Below are 21715 nucleotides of genomic sequence, written 5' to 3' on the forward strand. Positions count from 1 at the left end.
GCTGTTCTCCTGCATCTGCTTCCTGGTGCTCCAGGTGGATGAGTCAAAATCCTCTATACATTGATCAGCCACCAAGTTGGGGATCAAACCTCAATCATATCAGTGAGGAGATGTAAACATGGAGAAAATTAAGTGATAGGGAGAATTAGAAGAATTTCTTCTCTAATTGTTATTCGGGTGAATTGTTTTATTGTTGTGGTCAGTTGGACAGTTTTATTTTACAATAAGGTGGCATGTTCTGAATCTGCATCTGAGACCAGAACTTTTATCTCCAATAATAAATCAGCGATGAGTTGTTCACAGAAACCAGAAGCCAAATATTTATTCTTTATGTAGTTATTTTATTTACGTACCTATATGCATATATGTGCGGCAGAGTGGCTCAGTCTTTAGCACTGCGGCCTTAGAGTGTCAGGTAACCAGGTTCTCTTACAAACTCGGGCAATTGCCCGTGTGGAGATTGAGCATTCTCCCCATGTCTCATGTGTTTCCATCAGGTGTTAAAGTTTCCTCCCACAATCCAAAGATGTGCAAGTTAGATGAATTAGCCATGCTAAATTACCCAAGTCCTTGGTGCTGTGAGGCAGCAGTGCGAACCCCTGAGCCACCGTGCCTTCGCATGGTAGAAGCATTATGGTAGCAGTGTGAGAGGAAGTGTAACGATAATAGATATTGTTAGATGGAATGAATAGACAATGTAAGTTAGACACTGTGAACAACTGACCTCCCTCAACAAACCTCGAGATGTGTAGCTTCGGTGCATTAGTCGGAGAAATATAGAACAATAGCGTCGGGCAATGGTTATGGGTGGGTTACTCTTCAGAGGGTCAATGTGGACATGTTCGACTGAAGGGTCTGTTACCACACTGTTTCAATTCTATGAAAATTTATGAATTTATTTATTTAAGTACTAATGTATTTAATAAGGTATTTATCTATTTATTTATTTATTTATTTCCGAGTAGAAACTGTGTGGATTGAAAGAAACCGAAACACCAGGAGTAGGAATTTACAAACAGTCGATTCTCAATCAAGAGTTTTTTAAATGAAATTCAAATTTCTCCATCGCACTGTTGACTATTTTGCTGAATTGTCGAACGAATAACAGATTGATAGAAATGATCAGAACAACAATCTAAGAATTACCCGTATATACTCGTGTTAAACTCGAACTTTTGGACAGCATTTTTTTAGATGAAATTAATGGTCGACTATAACACAAGAATTATTTTCAACGAGATGAAATTCATGCTTGGTATGAGTCAATAAAATTGACAAACAAGAGCCAGATCTCTACATAAAGAATAAACTACAAAAAGAGACAGAATTATGACAACTATTGAATACTTATCCACAAAATAACTGCCTCCTTTTCGCCTGTCATGGTAGAATGGCATTGTCATACCGTATTCCAGTTACCAGTACCGTAAGTGCATATAGGTCTTAACGTACCATATATATGCGAGTAACAGTTGAACTTGTTGACTACTTTTTATGTTTAAATTTATGGGGTCAACTATTACAGAGATACTACATTTGAGGGGTTGCAATCCATGCGTGTCAAAATTAGTAGAAGCTGAATTGACGTCTAAACGAACAAAGAAAAAACATAATTCAGTAATTCAGAAAAATCTGGAACGGAGGTTGACAGCTGGTGGATTGGAAGACCCGCAAAATATCTTGTCTACAGTAATACAATATCCACAATGTGGAAAAAAAAATGAGGTTTGGGCACTCAGTTGTGTGGAGCCTGTGTACTCAACAACTGAGTGCAAAATCAAATGCTGGATTCTTTCCCGTCTACACTTTGGGATAATGCAGTCCTTTTTTGAACTCTGAGAGACTGAATGGAACCTTGTGGCCGTAGAGATCCACCTTAGAGGCATATATTTAACAGACCAATCCACTCTGCAAATGATCAGAGATTGTTCCCCTCGCATCTCTAAATGAAACTATTTCTGTAAATTGTATCTGCCTCCAGGCTTTTAGCCTGCTCTTGGATCCCTCAGGAGAGATTAATCTCCAGCCGATTCTTACCCAGTGGGTTCCTCTTAAAGGGCTAACAACAGCAGGTAAGCTACTGAGACCTCTAGTGGTGACATGGAAGTCTTCCCATCTCTCATCCAAGAGGTTTGGGTTTATATGACACATCCCCTCAGACCAAGGAAGCACAAAACCAACTTTAAAATGGCAGCAATGTTTTAATCAGAATTAAGAATGTCTGTTGTTTGTTCAGGCCAACATTGGCATGGGGGAAAGGAGCGACAGTTTGAGTTTAAACCCAGTGCAATTCTGCAGAGAATCATGCATTTAGATATTTTTAAAGAAGCTGGGAGATTATGCCTACACCACCGCTTCTCTTTTCCTCAACTGTTCTGCTGTGTCTTTCCTTTCCGTTTACATATCTACTTCCAATATGGTAGGTAACAGTTAACCAGCCTTGAAAACAATTTTTCTCATTATTTAACTCAACGTTCTCCTAGTTTCCATCAGTGCACCTCTACCAGTGACTGAGTCTACCCCACCTCAAGCGTTTCTTGGAAGCAGACTTCGAGACTTACCCCCAGTGCTCTGTCACCAATAAAAACCTTCGACCAGACCAGTCAATATTTTGTTGTTTACTTTGGAATAGACTGTATGTGAATTCGCAGCCTTGTTAGTCCTGTTAAAACAGTGGCAGCATTCGTTAGTTATTACATGTCTGACTGATACTGAGACGTCTTGGCATCCTGGGAGATGTCATTTATTTATTTTGATTCTTTAATTGCTCTCTCTCTCTCTGAAACAATTCTCTTTCTCTTCAAATGTCCCCCTCCACATTCATCACAATCCTTCCTTTTATGTTTCTCAATTAGTTTCCCTGGCTCTAGCTTGTCCTATCCCCATATATCACCATCTGTAACCGTTTCACCATGTAGCATCATTATATCACTGCTGTTGTGTCAATGTCAGCACTGAGCAGCTCAGTTATCAGGGTAGTTGGTTTGGAATGCAGAGTAATGCCAACAATGGGGGTTAACTTCCTGTACCAACCAAGGGAAATATCGTAAGTGAGAGGACGAGCAGCAGACCATTTACGCCCCCCGCCGCCTCCCCACCAAACCTGATCTGCTAATCAGCAGGATCATGGCTGCTTCAACAGTTTTCACATTCATTTTTCTGCCCTTTCTCTGTTACCCTTTTATTCTCTGACTGATGAAGAGCCCATCTCAGTCTTAAATACAGACAAAGATTATGATTAACTCAGTGCGCATCTTCATACTAACAGTTATATCATGTGTTGGGAGCACTGTAGATAGAACTTGAATCGCTGCCAAACGTTCCCCCTTTCCGTGCTTGAGCTACATCAGTGAGGGAGAGACGGTAAACAAAGCCAGAGACTTCCCAAGCTCTGCAGCACTCAGGGTTCTGTTGCAATCCACTGGGTCTGTCCGATTCGAGGTACAGGACCATTCCCAGGAAATGGAACATTCCAATCTGGGCCCTGAGGAAGCAACAGAGTCTTAATTGTAAAGTTGTAAAAGGAAGCTTTAGAGTGGTTTTCTGGAAGCATTGCATAATCCAGAAGGTAGGGTGCAATGGACAGGAAGGATTGGAACCCACAGCCTGGGATGTGGGCACCACTGTCTGGCCACCACTTATTCCCCGTCCCTAGTTGCCTTTGAGAAGGTGTTTGTAGCCTACATTGCCTTCTGAGACCACTACAGCGCATGTGTTACAAGTTGAACCAGTATTTTGACACAGCAATTGTGAAGAAATTACATATTTCCAATATAGATTTTGGGTGGTTTGAGGGGGCACGTCCGGGGTTGGCGGTGATGTTCCCATGTGTCTGCTACCTTTAAAATTCTAGATGACAGTCGCGGTGGGTTTGGAAGATTCTCCGAGGAACTTTGGTGAATGTTTTGTAGTACGTCATGTAGGATGCTAAACTGCTTAACTAGGCATCGAGGATGGAAGCAATGGCTGTTTGTGGATGTGGTACTCATCAAGATTGTCTCTGGATGTTGTCCAACTTGAAGCAATATTGGTGCTGCACTAATTCAGGCAAGTGGGGAGTATTCCATCACAAACCTGACTTGCATCTGGTTGATGGTGTACAGGCTTTGGGGAGTCAGGTGAGTGACTCACCTCACACTCCTTGTTCTTTTAGAGATTGTATTTATTTCCAGAGTGCAGGTGAATGTAGGTAGTGAAGGTTGGGTGTGAGGTTGGAGGATGGCTGGTTCAGTGACAAGGAAAAACAGTCAAATTGACACTTATTACTTGAGGTCATTGTTCTAAAATGGAAAATTCGAACCCTCTGACTAGTAAACTTAGACGCAAGTCCAATCCTGCTATGGTGGGAGTAGAGGGACCACACAGGATGTGTCTTCCAGAATGCTGTTCGTCCCCACTGCTGATCCTGCATCAAGAACAGCTTTCTTCTACAGTTTTCAAGTCACAATCACATTTCTTTCACTGACTCTGCTGTCGGAAACGCTTCTTTTTGTCGAATTCCTCTGTGACAATTTTTAAAGAGAAGTGATGTGGTACTTTTCTGGATATATGGCGCTTTCCTAGAGATTCTAAAGATTTCTCTGAGAACACGATTTTTATTTTCCAATGGCGGGTTTGCCCTCACTTCAGATGGCAGGTAGCTCTCCTCAATTTTCCATACACCCAGATTTTATACACCTGATGATCTATTAATTTTGATACACTCGGGATAGTTCTAAGCTTTTGACATAATCAGATTTGAACGAACTGGTCCTTAGTCTCCAAGGGCCTTTTAAAATTAACTGGCTAAAGTTAAACTGTCGCTTTGTTAAAAGTGCTGCTTGGTTGTTTGATACAAAATGTTTGATACTAAATGTTTCAATTCGGGCACCTTCAAACTGCATGGTGGTACAATGTTTAGCACTGCTGCCTCATAGCGACAGAGACCCGGGTTTAATGCCCGCCTCAGGCACCTGACTGTGTGGAGTTTGCAGATTCTCCCCGTGTCTGCGTGGGTTTTCGCTGGGTGCTCCGGATTCCTCCTACAGTCCAAAAGCCTGCAGGTTAGGTGAATTGGCCATTCTAAATTGCCCGTAGTGTTCGGTGAAGGGGTAAGTGTAAGGGAATGGATCTGCGTGGGTTGCGCTTCGGCAGGTCGGTGTGGACTAGTTGGGCCGAAGGGCCTGTTTCCAAACTGTAAGTAATTTAATGTTGTCCACAGATACGTTTTTTTTGTATAAATCTCGGAGCTTAGAAAAGCACTTTATCTCTTAAAGGGATCACGCATTCTTTCCTCCTGCCATTTTGTTTCCAAACGAAATCTATTTTCTTGCTTTCTAATTCACGAGTGCTCTACACAAATTGTAACACGTCCCACCTGAAGAAAAAGGAATGAACCACTATTATTAAGAGATAATTTCGTTTTTTTTAATCATATTAACGCCATTATCACGAGACACATATGTCATTCATCTAAAGTTATACATTTCATACTAATTCTGTATATATATAATATTGGACAGTCCCTGTTCCATCTTAGCTGCATACTTTCTTTTATACCTGCGAAATCTCTTCTGCAATAATAATTTTATGTCCCTCAACTGAACAATCTGGAATTTAAAAGCCCGTAGCATAGTCCTTAAATCTTTACAAAAAACTGAAAGTGTTGTGGTCCGTGTACAAAAGTGTCTCTGATACATTTTTCCTAACATAAACATCAAAGTGTTGTCAGGCCAGTACCAAACTTGAAAAGTATTTTTCGATGGTGGGGTGTATTCCGTTTCTTTGAAAAGTAACAATTTTTCCTTTTAATTCTACCGTCATCCTCCTGCTGCTCAAGCTCCAAGCCCTAGATCATTGGTGTCAATCACAACTTTAAATGATTTCAAGAAATTTTGGTGGCTAAATCTGATGTGATGGTGAACTCAGTTTTTCAGATTCTCAATTGCCTCTTGGCAGTATTCTGTCCTTCGAAATTTTGTGCTCTTTCGGAAATCCATCAGCAGTACCACCGTGATAATAAGTTTGGTAAAAAACCTCTGGTAGAATTTGTTCAATCGCAAAAATCGAATTGCCTGTTTCTTCCAGGATGGTCTTGGAAATGACTCTATTGCCTTCGTCTTCATATTCACGTGGGTCATTTTATTTTTCCATGTCAGATGTTGTCACCCAATAATGTCACTTCAGCCTTCATGAATTCCGTTTTTCTAGCTGCAGAACCAGTTTGCCTCTCGCAATTTTTCAAGGAGCTCTGCCAAATGCAGCCTGTGGTCTTTCTATGAATGGCTAAAGATCTCTGTAGATGGCACGAATACTCAATCCTGCCACAACTCTATTCACCAGTCTTTGAAAAGTGGCTGGGGCGCTATTCATTCCAAAGGGCATTACTATAACCATTTGCGGTTAAAAATACAGAAACTTCTTTCCCACTCTTTGACAAAATTCCTTGCCACTAACCACGCGGTAATCAAACTTCCTAATGTAAGTGCCTTGCCCAGCAATACCTTCACAGCCTCCAGTCGTGGAATTGGGCATGAGCTTGATTTAGCTGTGGCATTGACCTTCCAATAATCGACAGGAAATCATTAAGTACCATTAGGCTTGAAAACCAACACGATGGCCGAATAACACTCACATGGACTCGGTCAATGATGTCTTCTTGAAGCATTGCGTCCAATTCCTTCTAAAACTGTGCAGCTTTGAAAGGATTAAGCCTATATGTTTGTTTGTTTTTTCTCCAAACAGCATTCACTACCTTTACCTCATGTACAACTGCATTAGTCCGCTCCATTCCATTTCTATATATTTCCTGATATATATCTTTCAACTCGCTTTTCTGTTAGAGTCATAGTCACAGAGTCGTGCAGCACGGAGGCAGGTCGTTTGACTCAAACTGATCCATGCTGAACCAAACTGTCCACATATACTAAATCAATTTCCTTATACTTAGCCCATATCCTTCTAAACATCTTCGATCCATGTATTTGCCAAATGTATTTTAACTATTGTTAATGTACCCACCTCAACCACTTCAACTGGCAGCTCATAAATATGTGTAAAAATGTTTCCCCTCAGGTATCCATTTACTGATTTCCCTCTAAATTTAAACTGATGTCTTCTAATCTGTGACTCGCCTACCCTGAAATAAAGACAACATGCATTCACCCTAACTATGCATCTCATGGTCATATATACTTGTAAAAGACCTCTCCGCAACATCAGTCTCGTATACTTTACAAAAAAAGCTGAGCTTGTCTAACATCTCCTAGTAGCTCACACCATCGAGTCCTGGTCACATCCTTGTTAAATGCTTCTGCACTCTTCCTACAGCAAGGTGATTCAAACTGAACATAATACTCCATGTGCAGCCTCAACAATATCCTCGCCCACCTTCTGCAGTCTACACATATATGTCCACTGTGATGCTTGTAGGGTTCTATTCTCCCTCGATTAATCATTTTCCCTTTAATATACTAAAAGAACATCTTTGGATTCACCCTAAACATCCCCGCCAAGGCTAAGCCACGCCCCCTTTTCCACCTCCTGATTTCCTTCCTGAATAAACGCCTGCATCCCCTGCATACCTCCTGGAACTCCCTTGATCTCAGCTGCCCGTTTCTGAGAAATGGCTCCTTCTTTTTCTCCAGTCAAAGTCTCAAAGTTTCTTATTATTCATCGTTCCATATTACTGCCAAACTTGCCCGTCACACTTATAGGAATGTTTAGATCTTAAACTCTCATTATCTCAAGTTTAATGACCTCCCACTTGCCAGCGATCATTTTGCCTGCAAACAAACTATTCCAATCAACCCCTGCAAGCTGCTGTCTAATTCTACCAAAATTTGCCTTGCCCCAATTTAGAGCTTGAACCTGTGAAGACTGGAGGCTTGAGAATTTTGTTCCTGATACAGATAGCTTACTATCCTATCTAAATCCTTCAGGCTCTCCTCATTTGTGAATTTACTCTGAGAGTAATCAAAATTCAAATCTTCTGGACTTGATTCCTCACTCTGAGGTGAAGTAGCGTCGACCTGTTTCTCTGGTTCCCGGTCCAAAGTCGCTGGATTTATTACTAACTGTGGCTTTCCTACTATTTGATACATATGACATTTAAGGCAAAACTAAACCACATCCTTATGCAATCCAAGCCAATAGAAGTGTTTTATATCTTATCCTGAGTCTTCTTCATTCCTAGATAACCCCCATTGATAATTCATGTGCTACGTGCAATTCTTCCTGTCTGTATGCTACCAATAGCATAATCTGCTGAACGTCCGCCATTTCTCCTCTGCGTTAACCTGTTGAGGTCTTCATTTTTGCCTTAAGATTCTATACATGAGATGCTAACACTCAGGGATACTTTCTTATTCCTTTTCCGAATACGCTTTATTATATAAATCTTTTATTGTCTCATCCTTTTGCTATTACTCCAGTAATCATTCAGAACTGAGCACCTCTGCTGATCCTTTACTTTCTCTGGATCTTCCTTTAACATTTCATCAAACAGGGCGTCAGCTAATTGGAACTCAACACTTTCATCTGTCTCTCTCTTCCTTGATATAACTTATGAGTGTAATATCTTGCTACCACATATACTGGAAGAATTCTTGGGCATTTTTCTTTCTCTTAAGTTTTCTGGCTTTTCTTCGCCTTCCCCACTACAAGGGACATCGCTATCACCTTTGATCCTGTTAGGTCTTTTCCTAAAGTCAACTGTATTCCTGGAATAGACACTCTTTCAATCACTCCCACTGTTAGTTCTGCAGTCTTGAATGGACTTTTGAACCTGACCTCAAATATGGGAACGCTGAATCTCTCTCCATCTATTCCACAAATTACAGTTTTCTCGGGTTGTATTTCAGAAAGTGTCCAAATGCTTTCCTCTCTTACTGTTCGAGGCTGATTAGCTCACCGGTTTCTCAATATTTTAACTTATTCATCTTATCCACCTGTTCTTCCGATCATTCTCCACAGAGGTGAAGTTTTTGTAGAGATCGAGCACCAACTGATTATTTCGACCATAATAGGCTGTGCATGCTCCTGCAACTCCTTGACTTATTTTTTTTTTCTTCAATTTCCTTCACTACTTGAACTAATCCCAATGGTTTAACCTCTTTTACCACATTCTTTTTCTTGGTGTTTTTCCTAAAATACGAGCACTGTGATTCTACGTGCCCCATGTTGTTCCAGTGAACGTACATGGTTCCCAATGTCTTTCTTAAAACACCGCCACTGTAACTTTATGTATTCCAGTCCATTATTGTGAAAACACCTGGAGAGTTTCAACTACTTTTCCCTCCTTGGAATGTCTTTTTTTTCACAGATGGCGAACTATTGCCAGCATGATCGACGTTTTTGTATTTCATTTAATGATCTCACTTCTTTCCCCAATTTCTTAACCCTCACAGAATGATAATGTCTGAAACTAAGGTTCAATTTATGCTGTGCCGATGGTACTCCTAAGAATGTTATGCGTTCTTCGCTTTTTTTTCCACAGACGTCATAAAGGCAAAAGTTTCAATGTGTCTTTTAAAACACTTGTACAATGAAATTAGAGTGGCCATTTCTCCCAGTTCGGGGTGCTGATTGGTTTGCTTTGGTTTGATTTCAGCATGCTGTTAGTTTGCTTCTGATCAGTTTTCTTTAGCCTGCTGGTCCAAAATAAATATCTTCGCACAAATTCTTTCTCTCTCTCTCTCTCTCTCTCTCTCTCTGTAATATCTGTGCTTTAAGAAGCTGTGTTTGAATGTACAGTTTTGCCAAGGGATGATTATGGGGATGTTGCAAGCATTAAGTCGTGATGGAGTTGATAGGGTTTTCAAATATTTATGCTATTCAAAATGCGGTTTTCTTTGGTTCCTGTATCAAAAAAAGTTTTGTTTTGTTTAAAACTGAGTGGTTGGGCTAGCTGCATCACTCCTGGAATATCCACTAACACTTGGTGTCAAGGAATAGAAACGTTAGGGCCTGGGATACCTTTTTGAAATGTTTTGAGTGGATCTGGTGAAGTCCGTAATACATTGGGGGCTCTCAGTGGTCTGTATTCGATGGTTTAAATAAAGAGGTAGCTGAGAAGGAATTTTGTCAGAAAACGTGTTAGTAACGGAAATTCACGCTGATACAAGACGTTCTCAGTAAGGTAGAGTGAGGTTAGAGTATCCAGTGAAGATTGGAGACGTCGTGGTAGGACTATTGCACAAATTTTCAGCTCCAGGAATAGAACTTGCCCTTGCTAACGATATACGTGGTTAACAGTTAGGAGTGATGCCTACTGTAATTGAAATGCCATTGGAAACACAGGCAACTGAAATATTCCAGGAAGCATGTACTGGGATTTGTTTCTGACTGTGTGGATATGATTTCACAAAACCATCAGTTGAAACGGGAGAGATCAAAGAGTACAGATAAGGAAGTTGAAGTGGAATTAGCAGAGAACCGTCTGATTAAATTTTTGATACAAAACAGATGCAAATGGCGGACAAAGTGGATATCTTTAGCTCAGATAAATTAAATGAGTTACAGCGGAAAATGAAAATTTAAAGCAATTATATAAGAAGGTATATATGGAGGATGAATCCGAATGTAATCCTGAATGCTGCCACATTAAAAACGTTGTCTTAATGAGAAAATGGTGGCCATCGTCTATTCACACAGTGAGAAATGGGCAGGTTTCGTAAAGTCGTATTGCCAGTGTTTTATAGAAAGTAGTTGTTGAGGTGGTGCATGAACAACCAGTCCGAAATCGTTTAGTGGTAAGAAAACCTTAAGCTAAAGTACAACAAAAAAAACATTTTTACTGGCCTGGACTGCACAAGGATGTCGTTGAATATTGCCAAACATGTCATACATGTCAAGTACTTGGAAAATCACAGGTAGGTAAAACCTGCATCTTTAAAGCCTATCCCTGCATGTGAGGTACCCTTTACAAGAGTTTTATTTGATTGTTTAGGATCCTTATCTAAATCACAAAGTGGGAATCAGTATCTGTTAACAATAATTAATGTGTTCACTAGAGTTCCAGAGACGATTTCATTACGCAATTTCGCAGTCAAAAGGACTGTCGAGGAGTTACTCAAAAATTTCACTCGATGTGGATTACCCACAGAAATAGAATGATATCAAGGTTCAGACTTTGCATCAAAATTATGCAAGGAATTTATGGACAGCCTAGGAAAAAAATAATTCAGATCTACTGCATACCATCCAGAATTGCAGGGAGGGCCACAAAGGTATCAGATATTAAAGAACGTGAGCGGCACCTAGTCAAAGTTATTCAGATGATTGGGTAAAGGAATTCGGTTTGTATTTTTTTTTAATCAGAGATGCACCAAATGATTTGAAAAAATTCTGTCAATCTGAGTAAGTTTTTGAGCATGAAGTGAGATGTCCAGGAAAACTGATTACGGAGAAATTGCTAAGTCAGAATTCAAATACCCCACGTTTGGACCATGTGTGGATTTTATGCAACGGTTACATAGAGCAGATAGCTGGCTAGATAGCATTTCAAGGTATCACAGCATAAAATGAAACAGGAAACAGGCAAGAAATCAAAAAATCGCAATTTTGCTGCCTGGGATAGGTGTTATTGTTACTTCCAGGAATAGAGAAACCTTTAAAAGCAAGGCTTAGTGGACTTTGTGAAATTGAAAGGAGGTGTACTGAAGTCAACCGTTTGATAAGGACCCCAGACAGAAAGAAATCTGGCAGAGCGTATCATTTATCAGTTATTTTGATAGTGAAGGAATGCAAAAGATGACTGTGTTATTGGATACAACGCAGTGAAAAACCAATTCAGAGGATTCTGAATTGGAAATTCCTCAAATTGAATTGAACAATGTATAAGATATCAAAATTTAGGATGCATCATTGATTTATCTTTAAGAGGAAAATCGAAATGATCTGAAAGAATTATGGCTATTCCATGAGGAGGGATGTCAAAATAAGCTGCGACGTACTGCGATAATTATGCATTATTTAGATATAGGAAATTGCTATGTAGATGTGGGAGTACTGTACCTTTAAGACAGAAAAAGCTAGCAGTGACAGCACCAAGTGTTCTCAATGAGACAAAATGTATCATGTAGTCCAGCTACATATACAAAGCAGATTCGAATTTGGCCAATCAGTTTAAATTATTGCCCGACAAAAAAAAACAAATTCCAATCAAGTTTCAATTAAGTGTATTGGCAATCTTAAAAGCCAATGGCACAGTCCGATACTTTGGAATATAAGACCAGAGAAAATCGAACAATTGGATGAGAACTGCCACAAAATGAACAGCTGAAGACAGCTTGTCAGAACTCTCTGATAACCTGCCCAGAAAAGGAGTTTTTACGGGGATAAACCTCAACACTGACCAGGAAAGCCAATCTAACGACGAAGATAAAGAAAAGATTTGACCGCTGGCTGGTTTTAAATTTTGAATTTATTTTGTAAATCTTCATTGGGAGATTATTGGAATTTTATTATAGAAGGGAAGGTTGGAGAATGGACGAATAAATTGTAGTGAGTTAATTATTTTCTGTCATACTTTCAGAAATAAAGTAGCTGATTTTTACTTTAAATAGTTCTTAGCCTTTCGAAATTTCACACGTTACTGCACAGGATAAATCTTTTCTGTGTTGCTGGTTTAAATGAAGGAGGAGGGTTTACCCCGTGTTGTAACAAAATGCTTTTATGATTAAGCATCATCCTCATCAGCATAACCCTAAAAAGTTGTTACAGTTTCTTAACGAAATTGAACACATGCTCCAATACGCTGTAGTCGAAGTGAGAATGAGTGATTGGAGCTCACCAACAGAAATCGTGCCAAAACCAGATGGTACCCAATGTTTATGTACATGCAGTTCCAAAGACTGATGGATATCCAATTCCACATTTGGAAGACGGTGTTGAAAAATGGGACAAGAGTCTTATATTTCTAATTCAGACTTGCTCAGAGGTACTGGCAGGTATATTTGCCGGAAAGAAAGAAGTAAATTTTGGCTTACACAACGTCGAATGGAGTTCAAAGTCACGCCATGTGGTGCGAAAATACGTCTGCCACATTTCAAAAACTAATAATAACCAAGAAGATTATTGCCAGTTTACCCAATTACGTAGTTCATATTGATGGCCTGTGACTTTTAGTCACATCAGGACGAAACATTTCTACCAATTAATGAGAATTGTTCAATCGACTACGGGAGGCAGGCTTAGTGATACACATAACTAAAAGCGAATTTGCCAAAGTGCAAGTCATCTTCCTGGGCCACATCTTTGAGCGTGGACGAATTGCCCCACGGAATGCAAAAACATAGGTTAATAGTGAGGTTCACATACCATCGACTAAAAGAGCAGTACTACGATTGTTTGGATTTTATCTGAAATTCGTACCAAATTTTAGCAGTGCGGATGCTTCACTTATTGAATTATTAAAGAAAGGAAAGATATTTCAGTGGACAGCAGACTGTCAGAATGTACTGGACAGCCTGAAAAAGGTGTTAATCACATCCGAAGGCTTAGCTGCAGCTAATTTACTTAACGCCATTCAGGGTGGCTTGCAATGCGAGTGATGTGGGTGTCGGTGCTGTACTCTTACCAGAAGGTGACGAGAACATAGAAAAATCTATCGAGTATTTCTTCAGGAAATTGAACATTCATCAGCAGAAATAATCGTCAGTTGAGAAGGATACCTTGAACTTGCTGATGGCGTTACAGAATTCCAAGTTTGTGTTACCAGCAATGCATCTGAGACAATCGTAAGCACTGATGGTAGTCCATTTGCCGAGAAATTAAAAGACAAAAATTCAAGTCTGTTTAGATGGAGCTTGTTGTTGTAGCCTCTAAATTTACAAATTGTGTATTGTCACGACGAACTATTTCTGATGCATTGCCAAGACTTGGGTGAGAAACAGAGTCGTTCATGCCAGAGTAAACAGACTGAAACAGAATGCCGTAGTGCATGTCCGGATGTTTATAGTCAATGCAATGGATATGTGTGTTGTCATGTACTGACGGTGTAAGATGAAGGGAGTTTAAAATGAAGCTACATTTGGAAATTGATGGCTTTCTTTTAATGGGGGAAGGTGTGACGCGGCTGCTCCTTTAACATGGTTATGCTGTCCTTGTTTTTTTTCCCAGCGGGATTGTTAAGGTCGAAGTTCTGATATGTCTGTGTTTACCTACTTGAAGAAGTTTTAAAGTTTTTTTTTAATGTTTGCACGATGAAAAGTGAGTGGACAGCACTACACCCACGATGAAATAGTGGGTGTAGTGATAAGTCTGTTCTCACCAATTTTTCCTTTTGTGCATCAAAATTGATTATTTCTCTGGAAGCCGTAAGATTTTCTGTGACTGTGTACTTATTACTGGGGTGTTGATAATAAGTCTTAATCTCTTCTACGTTTCGTGATGTACAACTTGACTATGGGGTGAGTGGGTTGGGAGGCGGGGAGGACAGGATACAGAGTAATGACAGGCAGAGTCGTGGCAAACCTCTTCTCTACGCTCTCCGTCATCCTTCCTGGGATGAGTTGAGGAGAATTGAACACAATACTCTATGTGGCCTAAACAAAACATTTTAAAGGTGCAACGTGATATCCTGACTCTTGTACTCATTTCCCTTAAAAATAAGGGCAAGCATGCCATACGCCTTCATCACCAACTTTTGTACTTCTGTGACCACTTTCGGTGAGCTCTGGACTGGAACTCCAATGCTGTACATTTGTGCTATTCAGGGCCTTGTCTTATATTGTACATTTTCCTTTAACATTTGATCTCCAAAATTGCAGCACCACACATTTACCCGGATTAAACTCCATCTGCCCTTTCTCCGCCAGAATCTGCAAATGATCTCGGTCCCACTGTATGCTTTGACAAAATCTGCATGATTTACAAATCCACCGAACTTTGTATTATCTGCAAACTTTCTAAACCAACAATCGACATTTTCATGCAAGTCATTCATATATATATCACAAATAGCAGATGTCCTTGTGGGATGCCATGGAATTCCAGTCTGAAAAACAACATTTCACCACTACTCTCTGCTTTCTATGTGCAAGCCAATCTGAATCCATGTGGCCAGATCACCCGTGGATCCCATGCATCTTAATCTTCTGGATGAGCCTGTCATGACAGAACTTGTCGAAAGCCTTAACAAAATCCAAGTAGCCAACATCCACTGCTCTAGCCTCATCTATCACTTGTCATCTCCTAGAAAAAAATCAATCAAGTTAGTAATAACGTGCCATGATCACTGTCCTTAATTTGACCATGCTTTTTCAAATCCATGTAAACCTTATTACTAAGAACTCTCTCCATTACCTTCCCAAATGATAGTGTAAGACTCACCGATCTATAGTTTCCTGGATTATCCCTATTTCCGTACTTGAACAGAGGAACGTCATTAGCTACTCACCAGTACTCCAGGACCTCTCCAATAACTAAAGAGGATAATAATATCTTGGTCAATGGCCCAGCAGATTCCTTTCTTCCCTCTCTCATTAACGTGTAGTAGATACCGTTGACGTAACCACCTTAATAGTCTTCAGGAGACCCAACACCACTTCTGTTTTGATCTCAAAATACCATAGCATATCAACCTACCGCACACAAATCCTACTATCCTCTATATCCTTCTTCTGTGTGAATAATGGTACAAAGTACACATTTATGATACCACATACGTCCTCTGCCGTCAAGCATAAGATCCCTTCATTGTACTCGAGTGTTCCTACCTTCTCGCTGGTTATCCTTTTTTATTATATATGTATAGAAAGTCTTGGCATTCTCTTTAAACGTATTGCCAAGGTCATTTCATGGCTCCTTCTTGCTGTCTTATTCCCTGCTTGAGTTCTTTCCTGCTTTCTTTATATTCCTCACAGGCCCTGTCGCATTATGGTGTCCTAAACTTTAAATATGCTTCTTTTTTCCATTTGATGAAATTCATAATCTCCCTCTTTATCCAAGGGTCTCTTACCTTGCCATGTTTGTCCTTCTTCCTTACTAGAATATGCCAGTCCTGAACACTCATGAGCACGTCTGCAATCAATTCCCACATGTCAAATTTGAACTCGCCTGATAACACCAACTCCCAATTATCGCTCCTTAGCTCCTGCCTAATGCTGACGTTATTTGCGCCCTCAATTTAACACCTTCTGTCAAGGTCATGACTTATGTTTTTCATAGCTAGCTTAAAACGTTAGTTCAGTCTTTCCAAAATGCTGTCCCACTTCAATGTCAGTTACCTGGCCTGGTTCATTACACAGTACAAGGTTCAGTCTGGCCCTACTCCAGTTGGACTACCCACATATTGTTTCATGAAACCTAATTGGAGGCACTCAACAAATGCTAAACCATCGAAGATTGTTACTGTAAGGGAAGTCGAGTCAAAGTAGGGGAAATTAAAGTCATCCAATATAGCAACTCTTTTATTGCATCTTTCCATAATCTGCCTACATATTTGTTGCTCAATGCCCCACATGCTGTTTGGGGGGGGAGCGTGGCTATTGCATAATCCTATCAGAGTGATTGCACCCATCTCATGTCTTCACTGTGCCCATATTGCCTCGGTATATTTCCCTACAGTATGGACTCTCTGTCATGCAGATATAGGATTCTCTCTGATTAATAATTAGCAACTGACTACTTTTTAACCAAGAAAATCTATATTCATGCCGTTTGTAAGCTGATTCGCTGTGCATACGTCAACACCATTGTAGCCCCAATTTCCTTTAAGATCACCACTTAATAATCCCTTTCCCTGGTTATTCATGTCTCTTTCATTCTGTCCAAAGGAAATGTCCCTGCTTTTGTGGCCAACTTATCCTGAACAACGGACGATCATTGCACCCGTTTCTTGGAACTTTGCACATTTGTATTTTCTCTCTTTATGATGTCTAAACGGAATGGATTATGTAGTCATATCGGTTTTGGGGTAGTGCATTGATTAGTGGAGATGGGCCAGTTTATATATGTATCCAATTTTTATTCTTTCATGGGGATCAACTGTCATTGGAAAGGCCAGCGTTACATGTTCATTTTATTTCATATAACTTCTTAACACGATATTACCAGTTGTCTAGAGTCACACATCATGTACAACAGATCAAAGTCACAAGGAATATTTCCAAACATTTCAGTGTCGGAACAGATTTTTTTCATCGTTTGCCGTCTAACAGTTGGGTGATCTGTGCTAATTCGAAGGCATCATTAGTCCAGGAGTCAGCAAAGTTTAAAGAGACTATGTTGGACATAGTTAATGCTGATTTCAGGTTTCAATTCAAGCCTCTGTAATTTGTTTTGAGTAGACGACATCTTTTTGAAAGATTATAATATGATTAGATACTTCATAATTTTGCCAGATTTTGCAATGTAAGAGAAGTATTGTTTAATGTGACGTTGCAACATGGAGCAACATTATGATGGGAGGGAATCTAATAGAAGTGACTAAGATCATGCGAGTCATGGATAGATTGAATGCACTCTGTCTTTTCATCAGACTTGCAGAATCAAGGACTAGAGGACATCAGTTTAAGTTCAATGGTGAAAGAAGCACAGCGAAACTGAGGCCAAGTTTTTGAAAAGAGGGCGGTACACATATGGGATGAGTTGCTAGCAGAAGTGGTTTATGTGGGTACATTAACAACATTTGAAAGGTATTTAGACAAATACATGGATTGAAAAGGTTTAGAAGAATATGGTCCAAGTGCAGGGAAATTGAGTTAGCGTTGATGGACATTTTGATCGGCATGGAGCTGTTTTGCCGAAGGGCCTGTCTCTGTGTTGTTGGGCTCTATGACTCTATGGCTGATTCCCTGACATTTAGCAATCTGTATTAAGGCGCTTGGTTATATTCAGTGCACAATTAGTTTCAAATTGTTGTATGAGTTTGAAATTCTCCAGCAATCTCTTTGGAAAAGTAACGTCAGATGATGTATTAGTTAAGTGTTGCAATGTATGTTAATTTAATCCACTTCACTTACTTAATGAGTATCAAGATTTAAAAAGGAAAGGCACATCCCTGCGGACTACCATTTGTCACAGTGCACTCAAACAGCCTGACAGACCGTTGTCACATAAACAAATATAGTTCATGGCTTGTCAAAATAGATCGTGTTGATGGAGTAAATTACACTGGAAGTTTTAGTACAAGAACAAAGTAAGCCCCGCCGCTAACTACTGATGATGTTATCATTTCAATATTTCAATTTTAAAATTTATTTTGCTTCACTTCATGAATGTTCGTTTCATGCTTTGATCTGTGCAAGCATAGTGTCTATAGTCACCATAAGAAGTTGGTGGTTTTACTGTCAGCTATATGCCGAAAGCAATCCAACAAAATTACGTAATAGTTTATATGGAGGCGACAGACTGCCCGGATAAAACAAGATTAGCTCTATTTCGCCACATCACCCTCTACTGACTGGAAAAGAAGTATATTTTAGCGAGGGTCTCGATTTCAAGAAGTGTAATGTAGAGAAACCACGATAGCCGACATGAAAGGCAGCATCCAGCTGAGCAGCTTACACTTTTTAGAGTTATACAGTTTGAAACTGAAAGTAACTGGAGAATATACAAAAGGGGTTCTACTGAAACGGTTTTCAGCAGTCGCAGGTTCAAAAAGGAGACATCATTGAAATCGAGTGTAACAAGCCCAAAGTCTTGGGCATCAGAAAGATGCCAGTAGCCACGTGAGATGCCCTTCAGTAACCATGAATTCACTACTCCTGCATTCTTGCCTGGGATGTGATGGTCCGTCTACAACAGACCTTTCTTGCCCATCCCGAATTGACTTCTGGAAATTTGTGTTGAGCGACATGATTGATTCACTGAATTCTGCCACATGTTCTTGTTACGTTCTTGGGCTAAAGGCATCGTTGGACAAGCCAGCATTTGTTGTCAATCCTTAATTGCTCAGAGGGCAGTTAAGAGTCAACCATATTTGTGTCGGCCTGGAGTCACATGTAGGCCAGACCAGGTAAGGATGGCAGATTCCTTCCCTGAAGGATATAAGGTGACCAGATGATTTTCTTTTACTGAAAATCAGCAGTGGTCTCATGGTGGTCATTAGACTCTTACTTTCAAATTTAACTGAGTTCAAATTAGACAATTTGTTATGACAGGATTTGAACCCGGGATTCCATAGTATTTGCAGAATCTCCGGATTAACAGTCTAAGCGATAATACCACTCGGCCATTGCCTCCCAACCGACCCACAAAAATCTTCATAGGAAGGTCTCAATTTTCCAAAAGATTGGAATGCCAAGTTGGTTACGTGAATGAAATGAAATTCAGCAGATGTCATATATGGCTATCTGACTGTTGTTAATACATTGCTCCATCCCACCACCATCTCACCCCTCTCATCATCCACCTTCCGACCCATCTCCACGACATCCAAGAAACACTGTGTGACAACACTTCCCCAGATGGTATCATTCCAATGTTGGTCTACAAAATTTAATTGCACTCCAAGTCTTATTTAGTTTCGAGAACTTACATAGAGGCTCATTTGAAAAACTGGTGTCTTATTCAAAACTGTATATTGATTTCGATCCTTCCCTTGTATCTCTTGTGAATCTTGATGCTAAAACAGAAAGGAATGCAATTGGTGTCTTAGTGAGGATATGTTTCCTCTTCTGGGCACATCGTAAAAGGTTAATTCTGAATGTAATGTTTCAATTTGTTTTTAGTCCGAGGTTTTCCAAACTGAATCAAGCTATGGTTATACTTCATGATACACTTCTTTATTCAACAAGTTTACTTCAACAGACTTTATGGAATCTATGGAGCCATGACTGCATACAAATATCAGGTAAAACATGGTCCAGGGGCTTTATTTATCTTTTATAAGAACAGCTGTTACAGTGAATAAAAATAAGAACGGCATTGGATTTACAGAAGGTCTACATTTGCGCACTTTTCTGGCATTAATATGAACGTGTATGGATATCTGCGTGGCTTTGAGAATCTGAAAATGAAACCATTATAGTAAAGCAAAGCAGGAAACATAAGTTAACATTCCCATCATACGCTCTAAGGGGGTGAAGCGCCTTGTTGCTCCTCTGGCCCAGACTTTGTACACATTGCTAGCATTATGAAAATCGCAATAATTACCAGTATTACGCATTTAATAAACATTTGGAATTCAGAATGAAAATGCAGACTTCGGTTGTTGAATTATGTATTTGCTTGTTCTCAATATTTATATTTACTATATACTTGAATGATTAACAAAACTGGATATTGCATTGCGTTCTTGAGCTGCCGTCTAAACCTGGACTGGGTCACCACGTAAATAAATGTGTTTGTGCAGCAATTTAAGTTCACCAACATATACCCAACTCGTTGAAATATATGTTCAGAAGCATTATAGTTCTCAATACTTTTACCTGTAATGTTATAATACATGAACTCTATAACAGACAGCAACCAAAGCAATATGAACGTGCCAGAAATGGTGAAGAGTAAAATTACGGACTTGCGTCTGCTCTCCATCTCTGAGTCATTGTGTTTCTCTTCTTTGTTCTGACACTTCAGTACCTTACGGATGCGAGTAGCCACTAAAATGCGTTGAACTGTCATAGCATTGAGCAATAAGATGAAAGTGAATGGAAGCAACGGGGTGATAATCCTGTCAAACCAATCAAATACCATCCATCCAGGCTCAGTAAAATAGCTTGGCTTTACTAGACACAACCATGGTATATTATCAATTATTTCTCCAGGTTCCACTACAAAGTAGAAGGGAATGTTTTTCATACCCAGCAGAATGCAGGTCGTTGCTAAAACTACTGCTGCAGTTTTGCCAGTGCAATATATTATCTTCAGCTTCTGGCAACAAATTGCCACAAATCGATCAAGGGAGAAAGTGATGGTGAACCAGACCGAGCAGTCTGTGGCAATACGACTCATGAGGAAGATGCTATTGCACACAGGGGTTATATTCAGGAAAGATTCTGGAAAATAATAATAATTGATCCGATACAGTACGATATCAGTGATAATGAACAGTAGATCTGCAACAGCCATTGCTGTGAGGTACCGTGTGGTGCAGGTGGAAAGGCCACACTTTCCTTGAGCGAGTACTCCAATTCCCATGAAATTAACTGTACAAAGTGCAAAGAAGCGAATATGTTGGAAATTGTTTTCGGATTCAATTCCATGCCTGGCTCAGTTAGACATGATAGAACTATAACATCAAAAATTACTAAATTGGGATAATGCCAGAGGTTATTACATAAAAAGTGCTCAACCCCCGTATAAACATGTCTGCTTCCATATATGACAAAAAAAAGACAATGATCTCTAGAATTGTGCTGCCCAGCTGCTTGTTCAAGGAACCTAAAAATAGTGAAATCTGCAGGTGTTACAGAATCAGAGCGGATATAGAGTGGACCGAGAAAGAAATGCAACACCAAAGAAGGAGAGTCGATGTTTCAGGTCAGAAACGTTCCCTTGGAGCATATGGGTCAAACCCATGTTGGTGGGACTAGTTTAATTTGGGATTATGGTCGGCATGGACTGCTTGAACAGTTTCCTGTGCTGTGTAACTCTAGACTCTGTAAACTCAATACCAGCGATAAGATAATATACACAAAGTGCTGTGAATCTTTTGAAATAAATAAACACGAAAGCCATAGATACTTAGGCAGTTTCTGTGGTGAGATAAACATTGATAATGATTCGAGCTGTGAGCCAGTTATAAAAAAAAACTTTAAGATAGTCGCGATTTAAACTCTTAAACCAATTA

At 39.8% G+C, this 21715-nt stretch overlaps 1 protein-coding gene across 1 annotated transcript in view; it reads right to left on the reverse strand.

The window, feature by feature from the left end:
• Nucleotides 1-21715, reverse strand: part of LOC148135608 (putative G protein-coupled receptor 139) — a 29202-nt gene that overhangs the window by 5490 nt on the left and 1997 nt on the right. The window contains exon 2 of the mRNA XM_087984607.1: nt 20185-21071. Coding sequence (XP_087840733.1) covers nt 20185-21071 — 887 coding nt within the window. The remainder of the gene's footprint in view (nt 1-20184; nt 21072-21715) is intronic.

The sequence above is a fragment of the Chiloscyllium plagiosum genome, unplaced genomic scaffold (genome assembly GCF_037043375.1).
Source record: "Chiloscyllium plagiosum isolate Xiang-an unplaced genomic scaffold, Cpla_swu_hap1 HiC_scaffold_49, whole genome shotgun sequence".
Classification (NCBI taxonomy): Eukaryota; Metazoa; Chordata; class Chondrichthyes; order Orectolobiformes; family Hemiscylliidae; genus Chiloscyllium; species Chiloscyllium plagiosum.